The sequence below is a fragment of the Hypomesus nipponensis genome, chromosome 8, assembly GCF_054491055.1.
Source record: "Hypomesus nipponensis isolate SF chromosome 8, ASM5449105v1, whole genome shotgun sequence".
Classification (NCBI taxonomy): domain Eukaryota; kingdom Metazoa; phylum Chordata; class Actinopteri; order Osmeriformes; family Osmeridae; genus Hypomesus; species Hypomesus nipponensis.
This window is the reverse complement of record NC_140368.1, coordinates 16,823,030-16,836,023: the sequence shown is the minus strand read 5'-3', so window position 1 is coordinate 16,836,023 and position 12,994 is coordinate 16,823,030. Positions and strand designations below refer to the sequence as shown.

Sequence of the window (12,994 nt, the reverse complement as noted above, 5' to 3'; positions counted from 1 at the left end):
GTTCAGCAGCATTTCCTTTGCCTGCTCTCCCTCCGTCTGTCTGTCACTCACGCATCTTTCTCACATACGCACAGTCACAATGTCAGCACACGTTAGCAACGATGCATATCTACGGCGTTCTAGTAAGACCGACAGCTATATCAGCGAGCCTTCAGCATTAGTGCCGTAGTTAAAGGTCTTGGAAAGTTGAGGCAACTTTTTGCGAGGTACCTACAAACATGTCTTAATCAAAGGTTCCCCTTCGTTCTTTTGGTGAGAAGTCTCAGGAGCTAGCAACTTAACTGGCGTCATGGAGCCGACCAGTTAAATAGTTATTTAGCACTAGCGTTGCTACCTGCAAATGCAGAAATTATTTGTTTGTTGTTGTTGATTTTGTTCAAGCTGGCTTACCTTGCAGATATATTTGGGCATCTCAACGAGTTAAACGCCAAGCTTTAGGGCAGGAATGACAACATTCTATCGTCCACAGACAAGATTCGGGGGTCTATGGGCAAGCTTATCCTGTGGCAGGAGGCTTTGGAAAAGGGCTCCATGGAGATGTTCCCACTGGCATCAGCCGCACCACAGGCTGCGCGCTTTATTTTAAACACCTTCAGACATTAAAAGAGAGGTTTGAGCGGTACTTTCCACGTATGGCCGACATCGAGGACTTTGACTGGATTCGAGTCCCATTCAATCAGGAATCCTCAACAGAAAAGCTCATTTTCAGGGAGAGAGAGGAATGTGCAGAGCTCCGTATGGACCGCACAATGAAACTCAAATTTAGCGAGCTCCCACTGGATCAGTTTTGGTTGGCTTCTGCATCAGAGTACCCAACCATCTCCCACCACGCGATTGAACAACTTCTTCTTTTTCACACTACCTACCTGTGTGAGTTGGCATTCTATACTCTTGTTTACATGAAGAGCAACAGGAGGTCACGCCTCTCCGTTGAACAGGACTTGCGAGTGGCCCTCTCTTCAGTACCACCAAGAATAAAAAAAATCTACGAGCAACGACAGGCACATGTTTCTCACTAGCTTGTAAGTAGACAAAATAGCAAATGTTAAATAGCAAATGTGCAATATAAAATGTTTAAATGCTGCTCAAATATACATTTGTAGTAATTTTACAAACTTTCATATTAATTATTGAATTATTTTGTCAATAAATATTATGTTATTATATATTAGTTGTTAAAAAAGGCCAGAGTAAGTAGTTGGTAAGTTGCCCAGTTAAGGCGTTTCTATTTAAATTACCATATATGGAAATCACGTTGGTCACATGACTTCACTCCACACGTTACAAATGTTTTTAGTTTGCTTTACGGCACATTCGGATGGAGTGGCACCTTGCTCCGGGCACTTTTGCACTTTCTTGTACTTGGTTGTCTTTAAAGGTTTTTATAGTGTGGTACCCTTGTATATTGGTCACTTCACTCATACGCGGAAGTCACGTTGTATGCCCAGTGAAACACCGTCATTGTTGGCCTCACGAGGGCTAGTTCCCTGTATAATGTGTTATTCAAATGGTACTACTGAGTTATGTATTAATGTATATTTTCTGTTTGTGCTTTACCACATACACCCACCTACACCTCAATGAATTCATTGTTTTTTACAAGTATTTAATACAAAGAGTAATGATTCAACTGGATATCCAAGTCTCCCTTTTTTTCTTCATTCTAATCGGATGACCCTCAGTGATTGCACCTTTCCCTATAACATTAGTAACAGTGGCGGCTGCTGGTCTTTTAAAGAGTGGAAGCTCATTTTCGGCCTACACCCTAAAAACCTTCCATTTATTTGGCTAGTTCACTTGCTAGTTCACCCCTACGACACTAGCCTAACCCACTGAATGAATTAATTAATGAACGAACGATCTAACAAAACAATATTAATCTTGAAGGAAGAAATTTGGAAATTAGATTATACTGAAACAAGGAACGTGGTTCGTGAATGTTCGTGAATCATACATGAAATGTATGATGAAAATTGGTTAGCAATTTTGCCAAACAAATACCAAGAAATAGGTTGCTGCAGTTTGTCTTTCAACTACAGTTGTAAAATCCACGATGGGACTGAGCTTGAACAGCTTCAGTGACTTTTTATAGTACAAAATTACTGTCAATCAAAAGGAGATGCAGTCTTTCGACAGACCCTCCAATCATCACGCGGAAGCCCAGCGTCCAGGCCAGCCCACTCCTACTTTCACCCCCAGAGACGCTGAGCGTCCAGGGCGGGACATAATTGCAGCATTTATCCAATGGCCGTGTAATTTTGAAGCCCTGAAAAAAACTGCTCAGAGCAGCCCCATGGAAGTCCATGGAAGCTGAGCTTCAAAATGAAATGCACTGTGGCACTATCGAAATGTATGAGAAGAAAATCAGTCAGTCAACCTGCTAATATATGTAGCTGATTCTGAACAAACTTGTCTTTGATATGAACATGTTCTAACGCATTTAAAATGTTGACACAATAGTAAATATTTGACCATTAATTTTTTGTTAGGGGAAGCTGAACTTCCCTTGCAGTCTTAAAGAAATCGCCACTGATTAGTAAATACAAATAAAAATAAAAGTTTACAGAGTGATAACACATGTTATAGAGGCGCTTTGCACAGATATGAATACAAGTGTGCTTTGAGATTTTGACTTGCCCTTTACATTTACATTTAGTCATTTAGCAGACGCTCTTATCCAGAGTGACTTACAGTAAGTACAGGGACATTCCCCCCGAGGCAAGTAGGGTGAAGTGCCTTGCCCAAGGACACAACGTCATTTGGCATAACCGGAAACCAAACCAACAACCTTCTGATTAATAGCCCGACTCCCTAACCGCTCAGCCATCTGACCCCCCCTTTGGTGTGCCTTGGGCACAAAAAGTTTGAAAACCACTGCTGTAGATGCAGCACTGTATGGTGAATTGGCCTACAATTATTTACATTTAGTAATTTAGCAGACGCTCTTATCCAGAGCGACTTACAGCAAGTACAGGGACATTCCCCGAGGCAAGTAGGGTGAAGTGCCTTGCCCAAGGACACAACGTAATTTTGTACGGACGGGAATCAAACTGCTCAGCCACCTGACTCCCAATTATGACAACTGGCTCAACCGTTGTGCATGTAATTAAAGGTCCCATGACATGCTGTTTTTGGATGCTTTTATATAGGCCTTAGTGGTCCCCTAATACTCCCTTTCCCGAAATTCAGCCTTGTTGCAGAATTACAGCCACTACGAGCAGTCCCACAATGAGCTTTCCTCCGAATGAGCTGTTTCTGTGTCTGTAGCTTTAAATGCTAATGAGGAGAGAGGCGGCACCATGCGCTAATGTTTACAGTGAATGTATTCGCAATGGCTCGTAGCCCTGTTGCTGTAAGATGCCTCGAATTTGCCATTTCTCATCTGATCACCCTGGTTTGGAGAGGTGCACACTCATAGTAATTTCAATGAAGGGAAAGGATATCGCGCGCGCCATAACACCAACAGCAGGACGGTTATCCAGATAACAAATAAGTGTACAACACTCGCGTTACAGCATGTGTATTCACACACATACTTGATGCTATCTACCTTTACATTAGCGACAGTAACTCAGCTGTTAGCTGCAGAGCTAATGTTACAGCCACATTCTAAGGGTAGCAAGCTCAGTAACCATATACAGTGAAGCAACAAAAGGATATAACATTAGTTAAATTAACTTGTCCAAGGTTTGTAGCTGGACCAAGGAGGGTTAGTACTGATCCAGAATTTTTATTTCAGCAAGGCCAGCTTTGTATTAGCTCAAGTTGAGGAAAGAGTCGTGGCTGAAATGTTTGGCGCAGACATACAAAACTTTGGGAAGTTGTGTCGGCGCATTTCCAGAGAAAATTAAATTAGACCCTGGGTCTTCAGAGGCTCGGATGAAGGAACTCCAAAAATACTTTTGTTTTCCTTTGTACATCCAAACTGAGCAAATGTAATGTTTCGTTTGTTTGCAAGCCATGATGTCTCTCGAGGTTAAAAACACTTGCACGGTTGTAGCTCAGTTTCTTATGGGCGGGCCAGATTCTCTGGTTGGGCAAAGCAGAGAGAGGGGAGGTAACCTTCCCTAATGTTACGTAACATTAGGGGATTTTTTAAACCGAGCGTTTGAGCTTCCATTTGGTTAAAGGCAGAGAAGAATACCCAGGGCTTGGTTTACACCTATCAACATTTCTAGCCACTGGGGGACCAAAGGCAGGCTAGGTGAACTCATATTAATGTTAAAGAACCTCCTAAAGTGAAGTTTTCATGTCATGTGACCTTTAATGGGAGTAAGACTATTTAACAGTGAACCAACATGACATAAGCAAATGATAATGTATGAAACAGCAGACAATTGTAGGCTACAATCATTTGTATAAATGTACCAGAGCATTAGGAATTTACTTAAAAGAATGGGAAATCGCTTTCATGATGTGCATAAGTGAAAAGATGATGTGGAGGTTGAACTAGTACTTTTGAGAACATTTAGTCATTGAGCAGACGGTCTTATCCAGTGAAATAATCCAGATAACTTCAATTGTATTCTTAGAAATGTAGGTACCAAAGCCACAAAAAAAAAACTATAATTCGAGAAATGTGTGTCACCAACATCTTACTCACTGACTGACTCATGGGCACTGCCCTATTCATAATTCCAGGAACCTGTGTGTGTGTCACCAACTTCATCACAGGCACTGTGCACTGTGTACTTACAGTATACTTCCAAGAATCTGTGTGTGTGTGTCTCACAGACATCTTATTACTGACTGCATCACAGGCACTGTGAGGGCGAATCAGGGGCGTCGCCAGCCATTTTTTCGGGGGCTGCAGACGGGATTCTTTTGAGTGTAGCCCCAAATGTCATTTTTATATCTTGGCAAAAAAACTAACAATGTGTGTGATGTGTGAGTTTTTGTAACATCCTGTAACAGTCTGTCAGAATAAATGTAGTGTCTCTAGCATGTCAGTGAACATCTACAGATCGACAGTCAGTGACAGGAGAAATGGCAAAGTGAGTGAAGATATATATATATATTATATAATCGGTGAAGATATATATATATGATATAATTGGTGAAGATATAATCGGATTTGGCACAGTCATGATAACAATGCGTCTAAAGTAATGTTTTTATTATATAAATCTGAAAAACATTTTGGATTTTATAATTAGGTCTTTAGCTGAGGTGTAATTAAACATACTCAAGGTCCAATGTTAGGTTTGGGCTGAACCCCAAATGTTAACAATGTCTGTCTACGCCCCTGCCCAAAATTATTTGAATCCCCCAAATTTGTTTGAGCAATGCGAGAATCGCGAATAGAATAGTCATTGCTTGATGCCTGATGTTTTGCTACCGTGTGTAAAGAGCACCTCTACTTTTAATGTTGTTATAGTTTCAAACGCAGTCTGTCCCTGTACTTACTGTAAAAGCCAAATTATACTTCTTCGACTCCGTCACGGACAGACGGACGGACAGAGTCAGACGGATTGGTTAAATTTATAATGCTCCGAAGGCTGTGGGTGCTGAAAACAATTCACTCCCAGAAGAGTAGGTGGCGCTGCACTACGATGCTAGGTTATTGAAAAGTCCGAGCAAATTCCCAAATTAGCCGTTTCATCAATAAAATAAGCAAATTTTCAGCAACTAGACTGCCCATTTCTCGTCACATTTGAATTCAGATGCTGATTTACATGTACTGTTTAGTTGAAATATGAATTGTAAACTTACAGCAATGGCGGTCAAAGCATTCTGTACGTCGTTGGTCACGGCAACACTGCCCCTGAGGCAAGTGGTTCTTATAGTTTTTCACAATTGCTAAAAGACTAAACCCCATTTTCTAAATCAAAAATGTTCAGTGAACTAAACCAATTTGTCAAATCAGACACTCTTTTGGCAAAACTCTAAACACATTCTCATTCACTAAACACATTTTGCACTGTGATGCACTTGTGCTGCAAAATGGTAAACACAGGGGGCACACAGTAAACACAACTACAACACAGTTGTCATCTGTAAAACACACTGACTCAAAATTGTTCACACTTGTTTCTAATGGTGGTTTGGGACAATGTCATCTTTCACCGTGGTGTCTATATACAAGAATAGTTCAATATCAACCAGCATTTTTTACTGTAAATGTTTACCTTCCACCATACAGCCCTTTTCTCAACCCAATTAAAGAGTTTTTCTCTGTGTGGCAGTGAAAGGTCTATGACCGAAACCCATATACCAGGGTAAATCTCCTACAGGCAATGGAATTGGCCTGTGGTGACATAGGTGTGGAGTGTTTTCAAGGCTGAATCCTACGGTGGCCCTGAAGTGCAAAACACACCCCCTAATATGAGTACATCCCCCAAATGAAAACACTCCCCCCCGAATACGAGTCAACTCCCCCCAAATCGGATGACTTGTTCACCTCCCCCCAATACAAAAACACGCTCCCCCAAATTGAAAACGACATCACATTAACTCAAAAACACATTACATTAACTCTGAGCGGAAAGGGTAGGTACTACACTTCAGCGCTGATTGGCTGCAGTGGGCTAACTAACAAGAAATATTAAATTGATCAACAGAAGTACAAAATGCAATAGCCTGGCAGAGTTATGTGCAGCAGGACATTTGTTTGGCTATCGAAGAATGTAGCAAATAGTAGGCTACTTAGGCAAAAGTATTTCGTGTTAAATGTGGAAATCGATAGCCAAACAACTATCCTTGTCCACGTTACTCTGTCATTGTGGCATTTTGTTCTTCTGTCGTGAACTATTAGTTTTTTCTTCTGAAAAGTCCTGCTTCCTTCAACTGCGTTTATAGCGTGCGCATAGGCTACTTATTGTAATATTGTGAAACGTTAACAGCATATCAAAGATTATTTCATAGGAATTACCCTGATTAAAATAAAGAGCAGTACGTGTCAGGACAGCTGAATTTTTAACACAAATGTTTCCTATTTCCTTCCAACCAAAACGATCAAGTTCATGGACTAGTCGTTTGGCTATTGATGTTTACGTTTAACACACAATTTATGCATTTGCATAAGTAGCCTATGCTACATGCTTCCATACCCAAAATGTCCTGGTACACGTATCTCTGTCAAGCTATTGCATTTTGTACTTCTGTTGATCAATTTAATATTTATTGTTAGTTAGCCTACTGCAGCCAATCAGCGCTGAAGTGCAGTACCTACCCTTTCTGTTCAGAGTTAATGTAATGTGTTTTTGAGTTACAGTTTTTCTCGATTGCTAACACACAAAAATGGTAAGCGTAAGCCATCCCCACATTACCATTTTGCCAAATCCCAGCAGAAAGACCATGTACCCCAGTCTTTAAACACAATTTACCCTTTTTGACACATTTCTCAGGTTCATTCACACTTCTTTGCAAAAGTCTAAACACACCTCTCACTTTAAGACACAATTATCACCATTATGGCATTGAGAAAACACTGCCATTTGATAAGTAAACCCAAACCAGCGCAATTCAAACACCCTTAACAACCAGTTATCCATGTTTAAGCACTAACAAGCAAATATACTCAACAAGCAATCAGGGGTTTGGAATGAATACAAAGGTAAGCTCATCAGTACTTTGAAATCATGGATGCAAATATCAGAGGAAAAGGCAGAATTGTCAAAATGAGAGGAGGTGGACAAGGGAGAGGAAGAGGCAGAGGAAGAAGAACAACAATCTCAAATGAGATCCATGCCACACTATGACAGAAATCCCTATGACAGAACAACCTTCTCCAAGTCATGGAAGAAGCTTGTGGGGACATTGCTCTTGAGTCTTGTCAGGGATGGCTCAGGCATTCAGGGGCATTTTCCCTGCTGTTTGGCTAGCTAGAGAAAACATTGCCTCTGATGTTGAGGAAAATCTCTGGCCTGACCCTGGTCAGAGATAGGATGCTGACCCACAATGAACAGTGCTGTTGCGTACTCAAGCTCTGTCACCCAGGTAAAAATTATTTGTTTATTTCCTTGTTTTCTTAGCCTTTTTTTCCCAAATTACAATTTACAGCAATACATTTGTGTTGTTGACTAACAGTACTACTATTTGCAGTGCCGCCACTCCCATAACGCGCACTACGCGCTGTGCGTAGGGCACCGAGACTTGGGGGGGCACCAAAAAATTGCCAACTGAACAATCATCATAGTTATAATAATTATAATGCCAATATGATTTCAGTATATAAATATTACGCACCTTTTAGGCATGTATATCACAACATAGGCAGAACAAGAGATATATTTAATTGCTCAAAAAAAGTTACGATGGTGCCCCCCCCCCAAAAAAAAAACTTCCCAAGCTCGCCGTGGGTGCCCTTTCCTATCTCAGTGGCCTGACGAACTTTGACAGTAGGCTAGGTCAACTATTCGAAAATTGCCTCAAAAAGACAAGAGGAGTCTTGTCTGCGAGATGATGCCCATGCATCACTTTCAGGTAAGTCCATGTTTATTCATTGTGGGAATATGGGAAATGTGCTGCTAATTTAATGGTTAGCCTATGCATACACTTCGAACTAGCTGACGTTATTGCTAATGTTAGCACACTCAAATATGTTAGGTGCAAGCTAAATTGAGATTTTACTGTTAAACATTATCTATACATTTTACAAGTAACTGACGCCAGCTAGCTGTTACTTTACATTCTATGATGCTTTTATATTAAATGTATCAAATAGTTTTAAAATGAGTAATAAAGGTTGAGAGCTCCTTGGCTGCTTTTAAAGTCCAACAGCATTGCTTTCATTGCCAAATCTATTGTAATATCTACAAAGTAACACCAAATGTTTAGTATGCCTTAAAACCAGTTTTTAGAAGATTTTCTCGGAAGACTGAGTGCATTAGGCACGTCTGCACACGCACAGTGCGTGTGTGCATGTGTGCGTGCCCCATGTCCATGTGTGTATGTGCTGATCTGGAGTCAGTTTGGTAGGATTTGGGCATAAATAAATGATTTCATTTAAAATATAAATTTCTAGTAAAGATATTAATGTAATTTGCATGCAAAATATGTCTACCCGAACCAGCGGACAAAAAAAATCAACCCGCGTCAACACTTCAAAAGTAGCCCAATTCTGCGGGAAAACCGCAGACCTGGCAACACTGATTGGCAGGGCAGCTGTGGTGGCGTATACGGGGCCGGTTTTGGGGGGCCGGTTCTGGATCAAAGTCCAGGGCCTATTTTTACTCCCAGTCCGTCCCTGCCAAGCCCTGATCAACCACCCTCAACCAGCTGTTTATGGACAGATACACAGCAGAGAACCACCACCTCTCAATAGGTGTTACATTGTGATGCTGCTGTTGTGTTAGGCTATTGTTATTGAGGTATATGTATAGTAATAAAAAGTTAAACTGGCAAAAACAATCGTTTTTTTTCGGAGGGTGGGGGTGGGGGCATCATAAAGGAATTATGCTTAGGGCACCAAAATGGCTAGCAGCGGCACTGACTATTTGTATACTGTGACCACTACAGTAACAAGAGGTCAAAATGCAATTGCTGTATAATGTAAATAGAAATAAACAGCCTGTAAGAAGGACAATTGCAGTAATTGTGAGTTTTATGATTTACATCATGTCAAACTCATGAGGTGGAACATATCTAAAATTCAGGGACACCTTATAGTCAATGGTTTTTGAAAACCTTTTTATAATTGTGTTTTAAATTCCTCCCAGCAGTGTCTAAAGGGTATTTAGAAGGTTGAATTTATTTGAGGGCTTAGTGTGTATTTTGAATGCAAAGTTTGGTTTATACGACAGATAATATGGTTTTGACTACAGTGTTTGATTTTTGGTCAAGGGTTTGGCCAAAACAGTGTAAGTTTGAAGATGTGTGTTTAGAGTTTGGAGAAAACACAGTACACATTCAAGAAATGTCTCTTAACAATTGAGGAAAACTGTAATGTAATGTAATGTGGTTTTCCATTTGGTGGAGCGTGTTTTTGTATTGGGGGAAGGTGAACAAGCCATCCAATTTGGGGGGCGTTGACTCATATTCGGGGGGAGTGTTTTCATTTGGGGGATGTACTCATATTAGGGGGGGTGTTTTGCACTTCAGGGCCACCGTAGGATCCAGCACACCAGAGGGTTTTTACCCTGAGTCTCTTTATTCTTTGTTGACAATACTAAGTTGTGATGGTTACTGTAATATTTTCAAACCAAATCAAATGCACAGTATTTGTATAGCCCTTTTTACAAGCAATGTCACAGAGGGCTTCACATACGCTGATAGAACTGCCACCCAGCCAACCTCAACCCCCAAAGAAGACAGGGAAAAACTCCCAGAAAAAACAACTACAGGTAAAAGAACTGAAGAAACCTTGGGAGGAGCAATTCAATGAGCTCCTCCACAGACGGTTGGTGAAAGAGAGGTGCAGAACACAGGCTAAACATAGTCATACATCAGGAAAGTGTCAATGGGTGTTGAAACACCAAAATCCAGTGTTTCAAAATCCATTTTCTTTATTGGTACGGTAAATGAATTTACTGTGTAAACATAATCAAATTCTTCATTACATGTAATCTGGATAAGAGTGTCTGCTAAATGACTAAATGTAACTACATGCCCTGGATGCTTCATTCTCCATTTTTTGTGTTGTGTCTAATGATTGCTCCATAGTGTTTATATATTGATTGGTTGTGTTTATGATCTGAAAGCATAGTTTGATTTTGAGCACAGGTTACATGGTTTAGGAGCGAGTATTTTATTTTGCCAGAAGAGTCAGAGGTTTTCGAAATTGAATTTGAACATTTGGTTTTGTGTTTACAGTTTTGAGAAAATGGTTGACTGTTTCAAGAAATGTGTTTTAGCAATCGTGAAAAACTGTAATACGGACCAATCACAGCCAAGGGGTATCCGTAAAATGACGGACGGATGGACGGACAGTCAGGAAAATCAGGAGGTGCACGTAGAGCTCTCCGAGGAGCTCGGAGAGGGCGTTCCTCGTCGGAGAGGGCGTTCCCTGTGTACGTCTCCGTAAAAACGGAGAAGTATAAATCTGCCTTTCGTCGGTCTGGATAAGAGCGTCTGCTAAATGACTACATGTAAATGTACTCATATTTCATGAAATATAATAGGAGCCGCCATGTTCGCCCACACACCACATTGTGGCACAATACCGCACACTGCTTCGATAAATTCTGACCAGGCTGCAGTTTGCAAAATTGGTTATTGGTTCTATGTTGGTTTCATTTTGTAGTTTTATTACAGCATGATCAATAAAAAAACATTCACCTTACCATCCAGTACCATGTTCCACAGCCAGTTCCAGTATTGTCTCAAAGTGTTGACAGGCCTTTGGTCTGAAGAGCACATGAACATTCTGGGATGCTAGGGGAGGCAGCACACCCCTGTATGGCTCCACTGTGATCTACACACACACACACACATAGTACAAAGGTCAAATATATAACGGCATGTATGCCTTAAATGACCTCCAAACATTTGTACGGCAGTTTCTACACAAATCCCAGTTTCTACACAAATCACAATTTCAAATGTATAAAACAAATCTGCGTACCTGTGATATGGCTACACTGTGGCCATTAGCAAACAAAGAAAGTGCATGCATAAACCATGTCAGTTTTCGTGGCATTCAAAGGTGCAGCAGGGTTTGTTCGTTTAAGAATAAATGCTTCAGCTCAGCCCACAGGTTTTCATAGGGTTTAGATCAGGGGACTGTGATTGCTAATTAGCGTAATTAGCAAGATAGCTAACTGAAGCTGAGATGAATCATGATAGTTTGGTTGTCAAGCTGTAACGTTACCCACCTAAGTCAATCCTGTTTGCTTCGACAACAGAAGTGGAGACAACTAACGTTATCATTGGGTGTGCTTTACCTTCAACAAGGGCACAGCCATTGTTATCTCACATATATATTATTATACTATTAAGATATGTTCAGCATTCTCACAATTGTTTTTCAACTTCTCAGTTCTTGTCCTGCTTACTTTCACCGATTCCTACAATTTTGGTATCAAAACGTTCAGCTCCTTCAGGAGATGATGGCTATGACTTTTGGTATTTCTCACTTTTATACTTGAGTGGTACACTCTGCTGGCTGCTGATATTTTCTGATATTCAACTAAATTGTCAAACTAATTCCTCTGACGTTCATATAGTTTAACTTACAGAAACAAGTTATACCTTAAAATGTAGGAAAACGTGTCCTCTTTCAGCCAATGTAACTGCTAAAGAGCTCACATTTACAGATTTTCAGCCATGAGCCTTGAAGCAAGAGCAGCCTTTCAAATTCTCTCACTAACTTCAATGGAGAGGTGGGTAAAATTTGTCAGAGAAGTCCGAAAGGAAGACGACTTTAAAACTGCCGGTAGAGTCGTATTTCTGACCGCACAGACATTTAAATGACATCTCTGGTTTCGAGTCTTGGGTCTCGGTCTCATTTTTTGGATTGGACGTATATTTTTGCGTTTTGGTTAACTTGTTTGAGGTGTGGATTCCAGCTAAATTTCTTATTCTCTCTGCCCAGCTCGTTAGCGATCACAGCTGCGCCATCACCGTGGCAACCAAACAGACTCGCACCATGAAAGCAGAATTGGGTAACGTTTTGGAAACTGCCAAAAGAGTTGTTTTTCTGACCGCACAGACACATAAAGGATATTAATGGTTTCAGCAGAGTCTTGGGTCTCTAAAAATATCCTTATTTTTTGGATTGGACGTACAGTTTTGCATCTAGGTTTAACTTGTTTGAGGTGTGGATTCTATTTAGATTTCTCACAATCGAGCTAGCGCGATGGCTAGCATAACTAGCCATAACTAAAAACGGTTCTACTTTTTTTCCACAGTCGACCAAATTGGCCAAACAAGATATGTACATTGAACTTGAAGTGTACATAATCTAGCAAGATCGTTATTATTTTTGCAAGTTTAACAGAAATCTGCAAAAATCGAGGCTCGACTGTCATAGCTGACCGTCACGAACAGCCAAACCAGGGCTGGGGTAAGTGTTTGCTGCAGCTGGCATTAATCCTACGAACAAACGCTTCGTAAC

General features: G+C 40.7%; 1 protein-coding gene across 8 annotated transcripts in view; it reads right to left on the bottom strand.

Annotated features, from left to right (window-relative positions):
• The window catches only part of dlec1 (DLEC1 cilia and flagella associated protein), a 138,827-nt gene that overhangs the window by 45,234 nt on the left and 80,599 nt on the right, over positions 1–12,994 (bottom strand). For all 8 annotated transcript variants that reach the window (XM_084702956.1, XM_084702958.1, XM_084702961.1 and 5 more), the window contains one exon: positions 11,223–11,353. In XM_084702956.1, the coding sequence (XP_084559082.1) occupies positions 11,223–11,353 (131 nt within the window). The remainder of the gene's footprint in view (positions 1–11,222; positions 11,354–12,994) is intronic.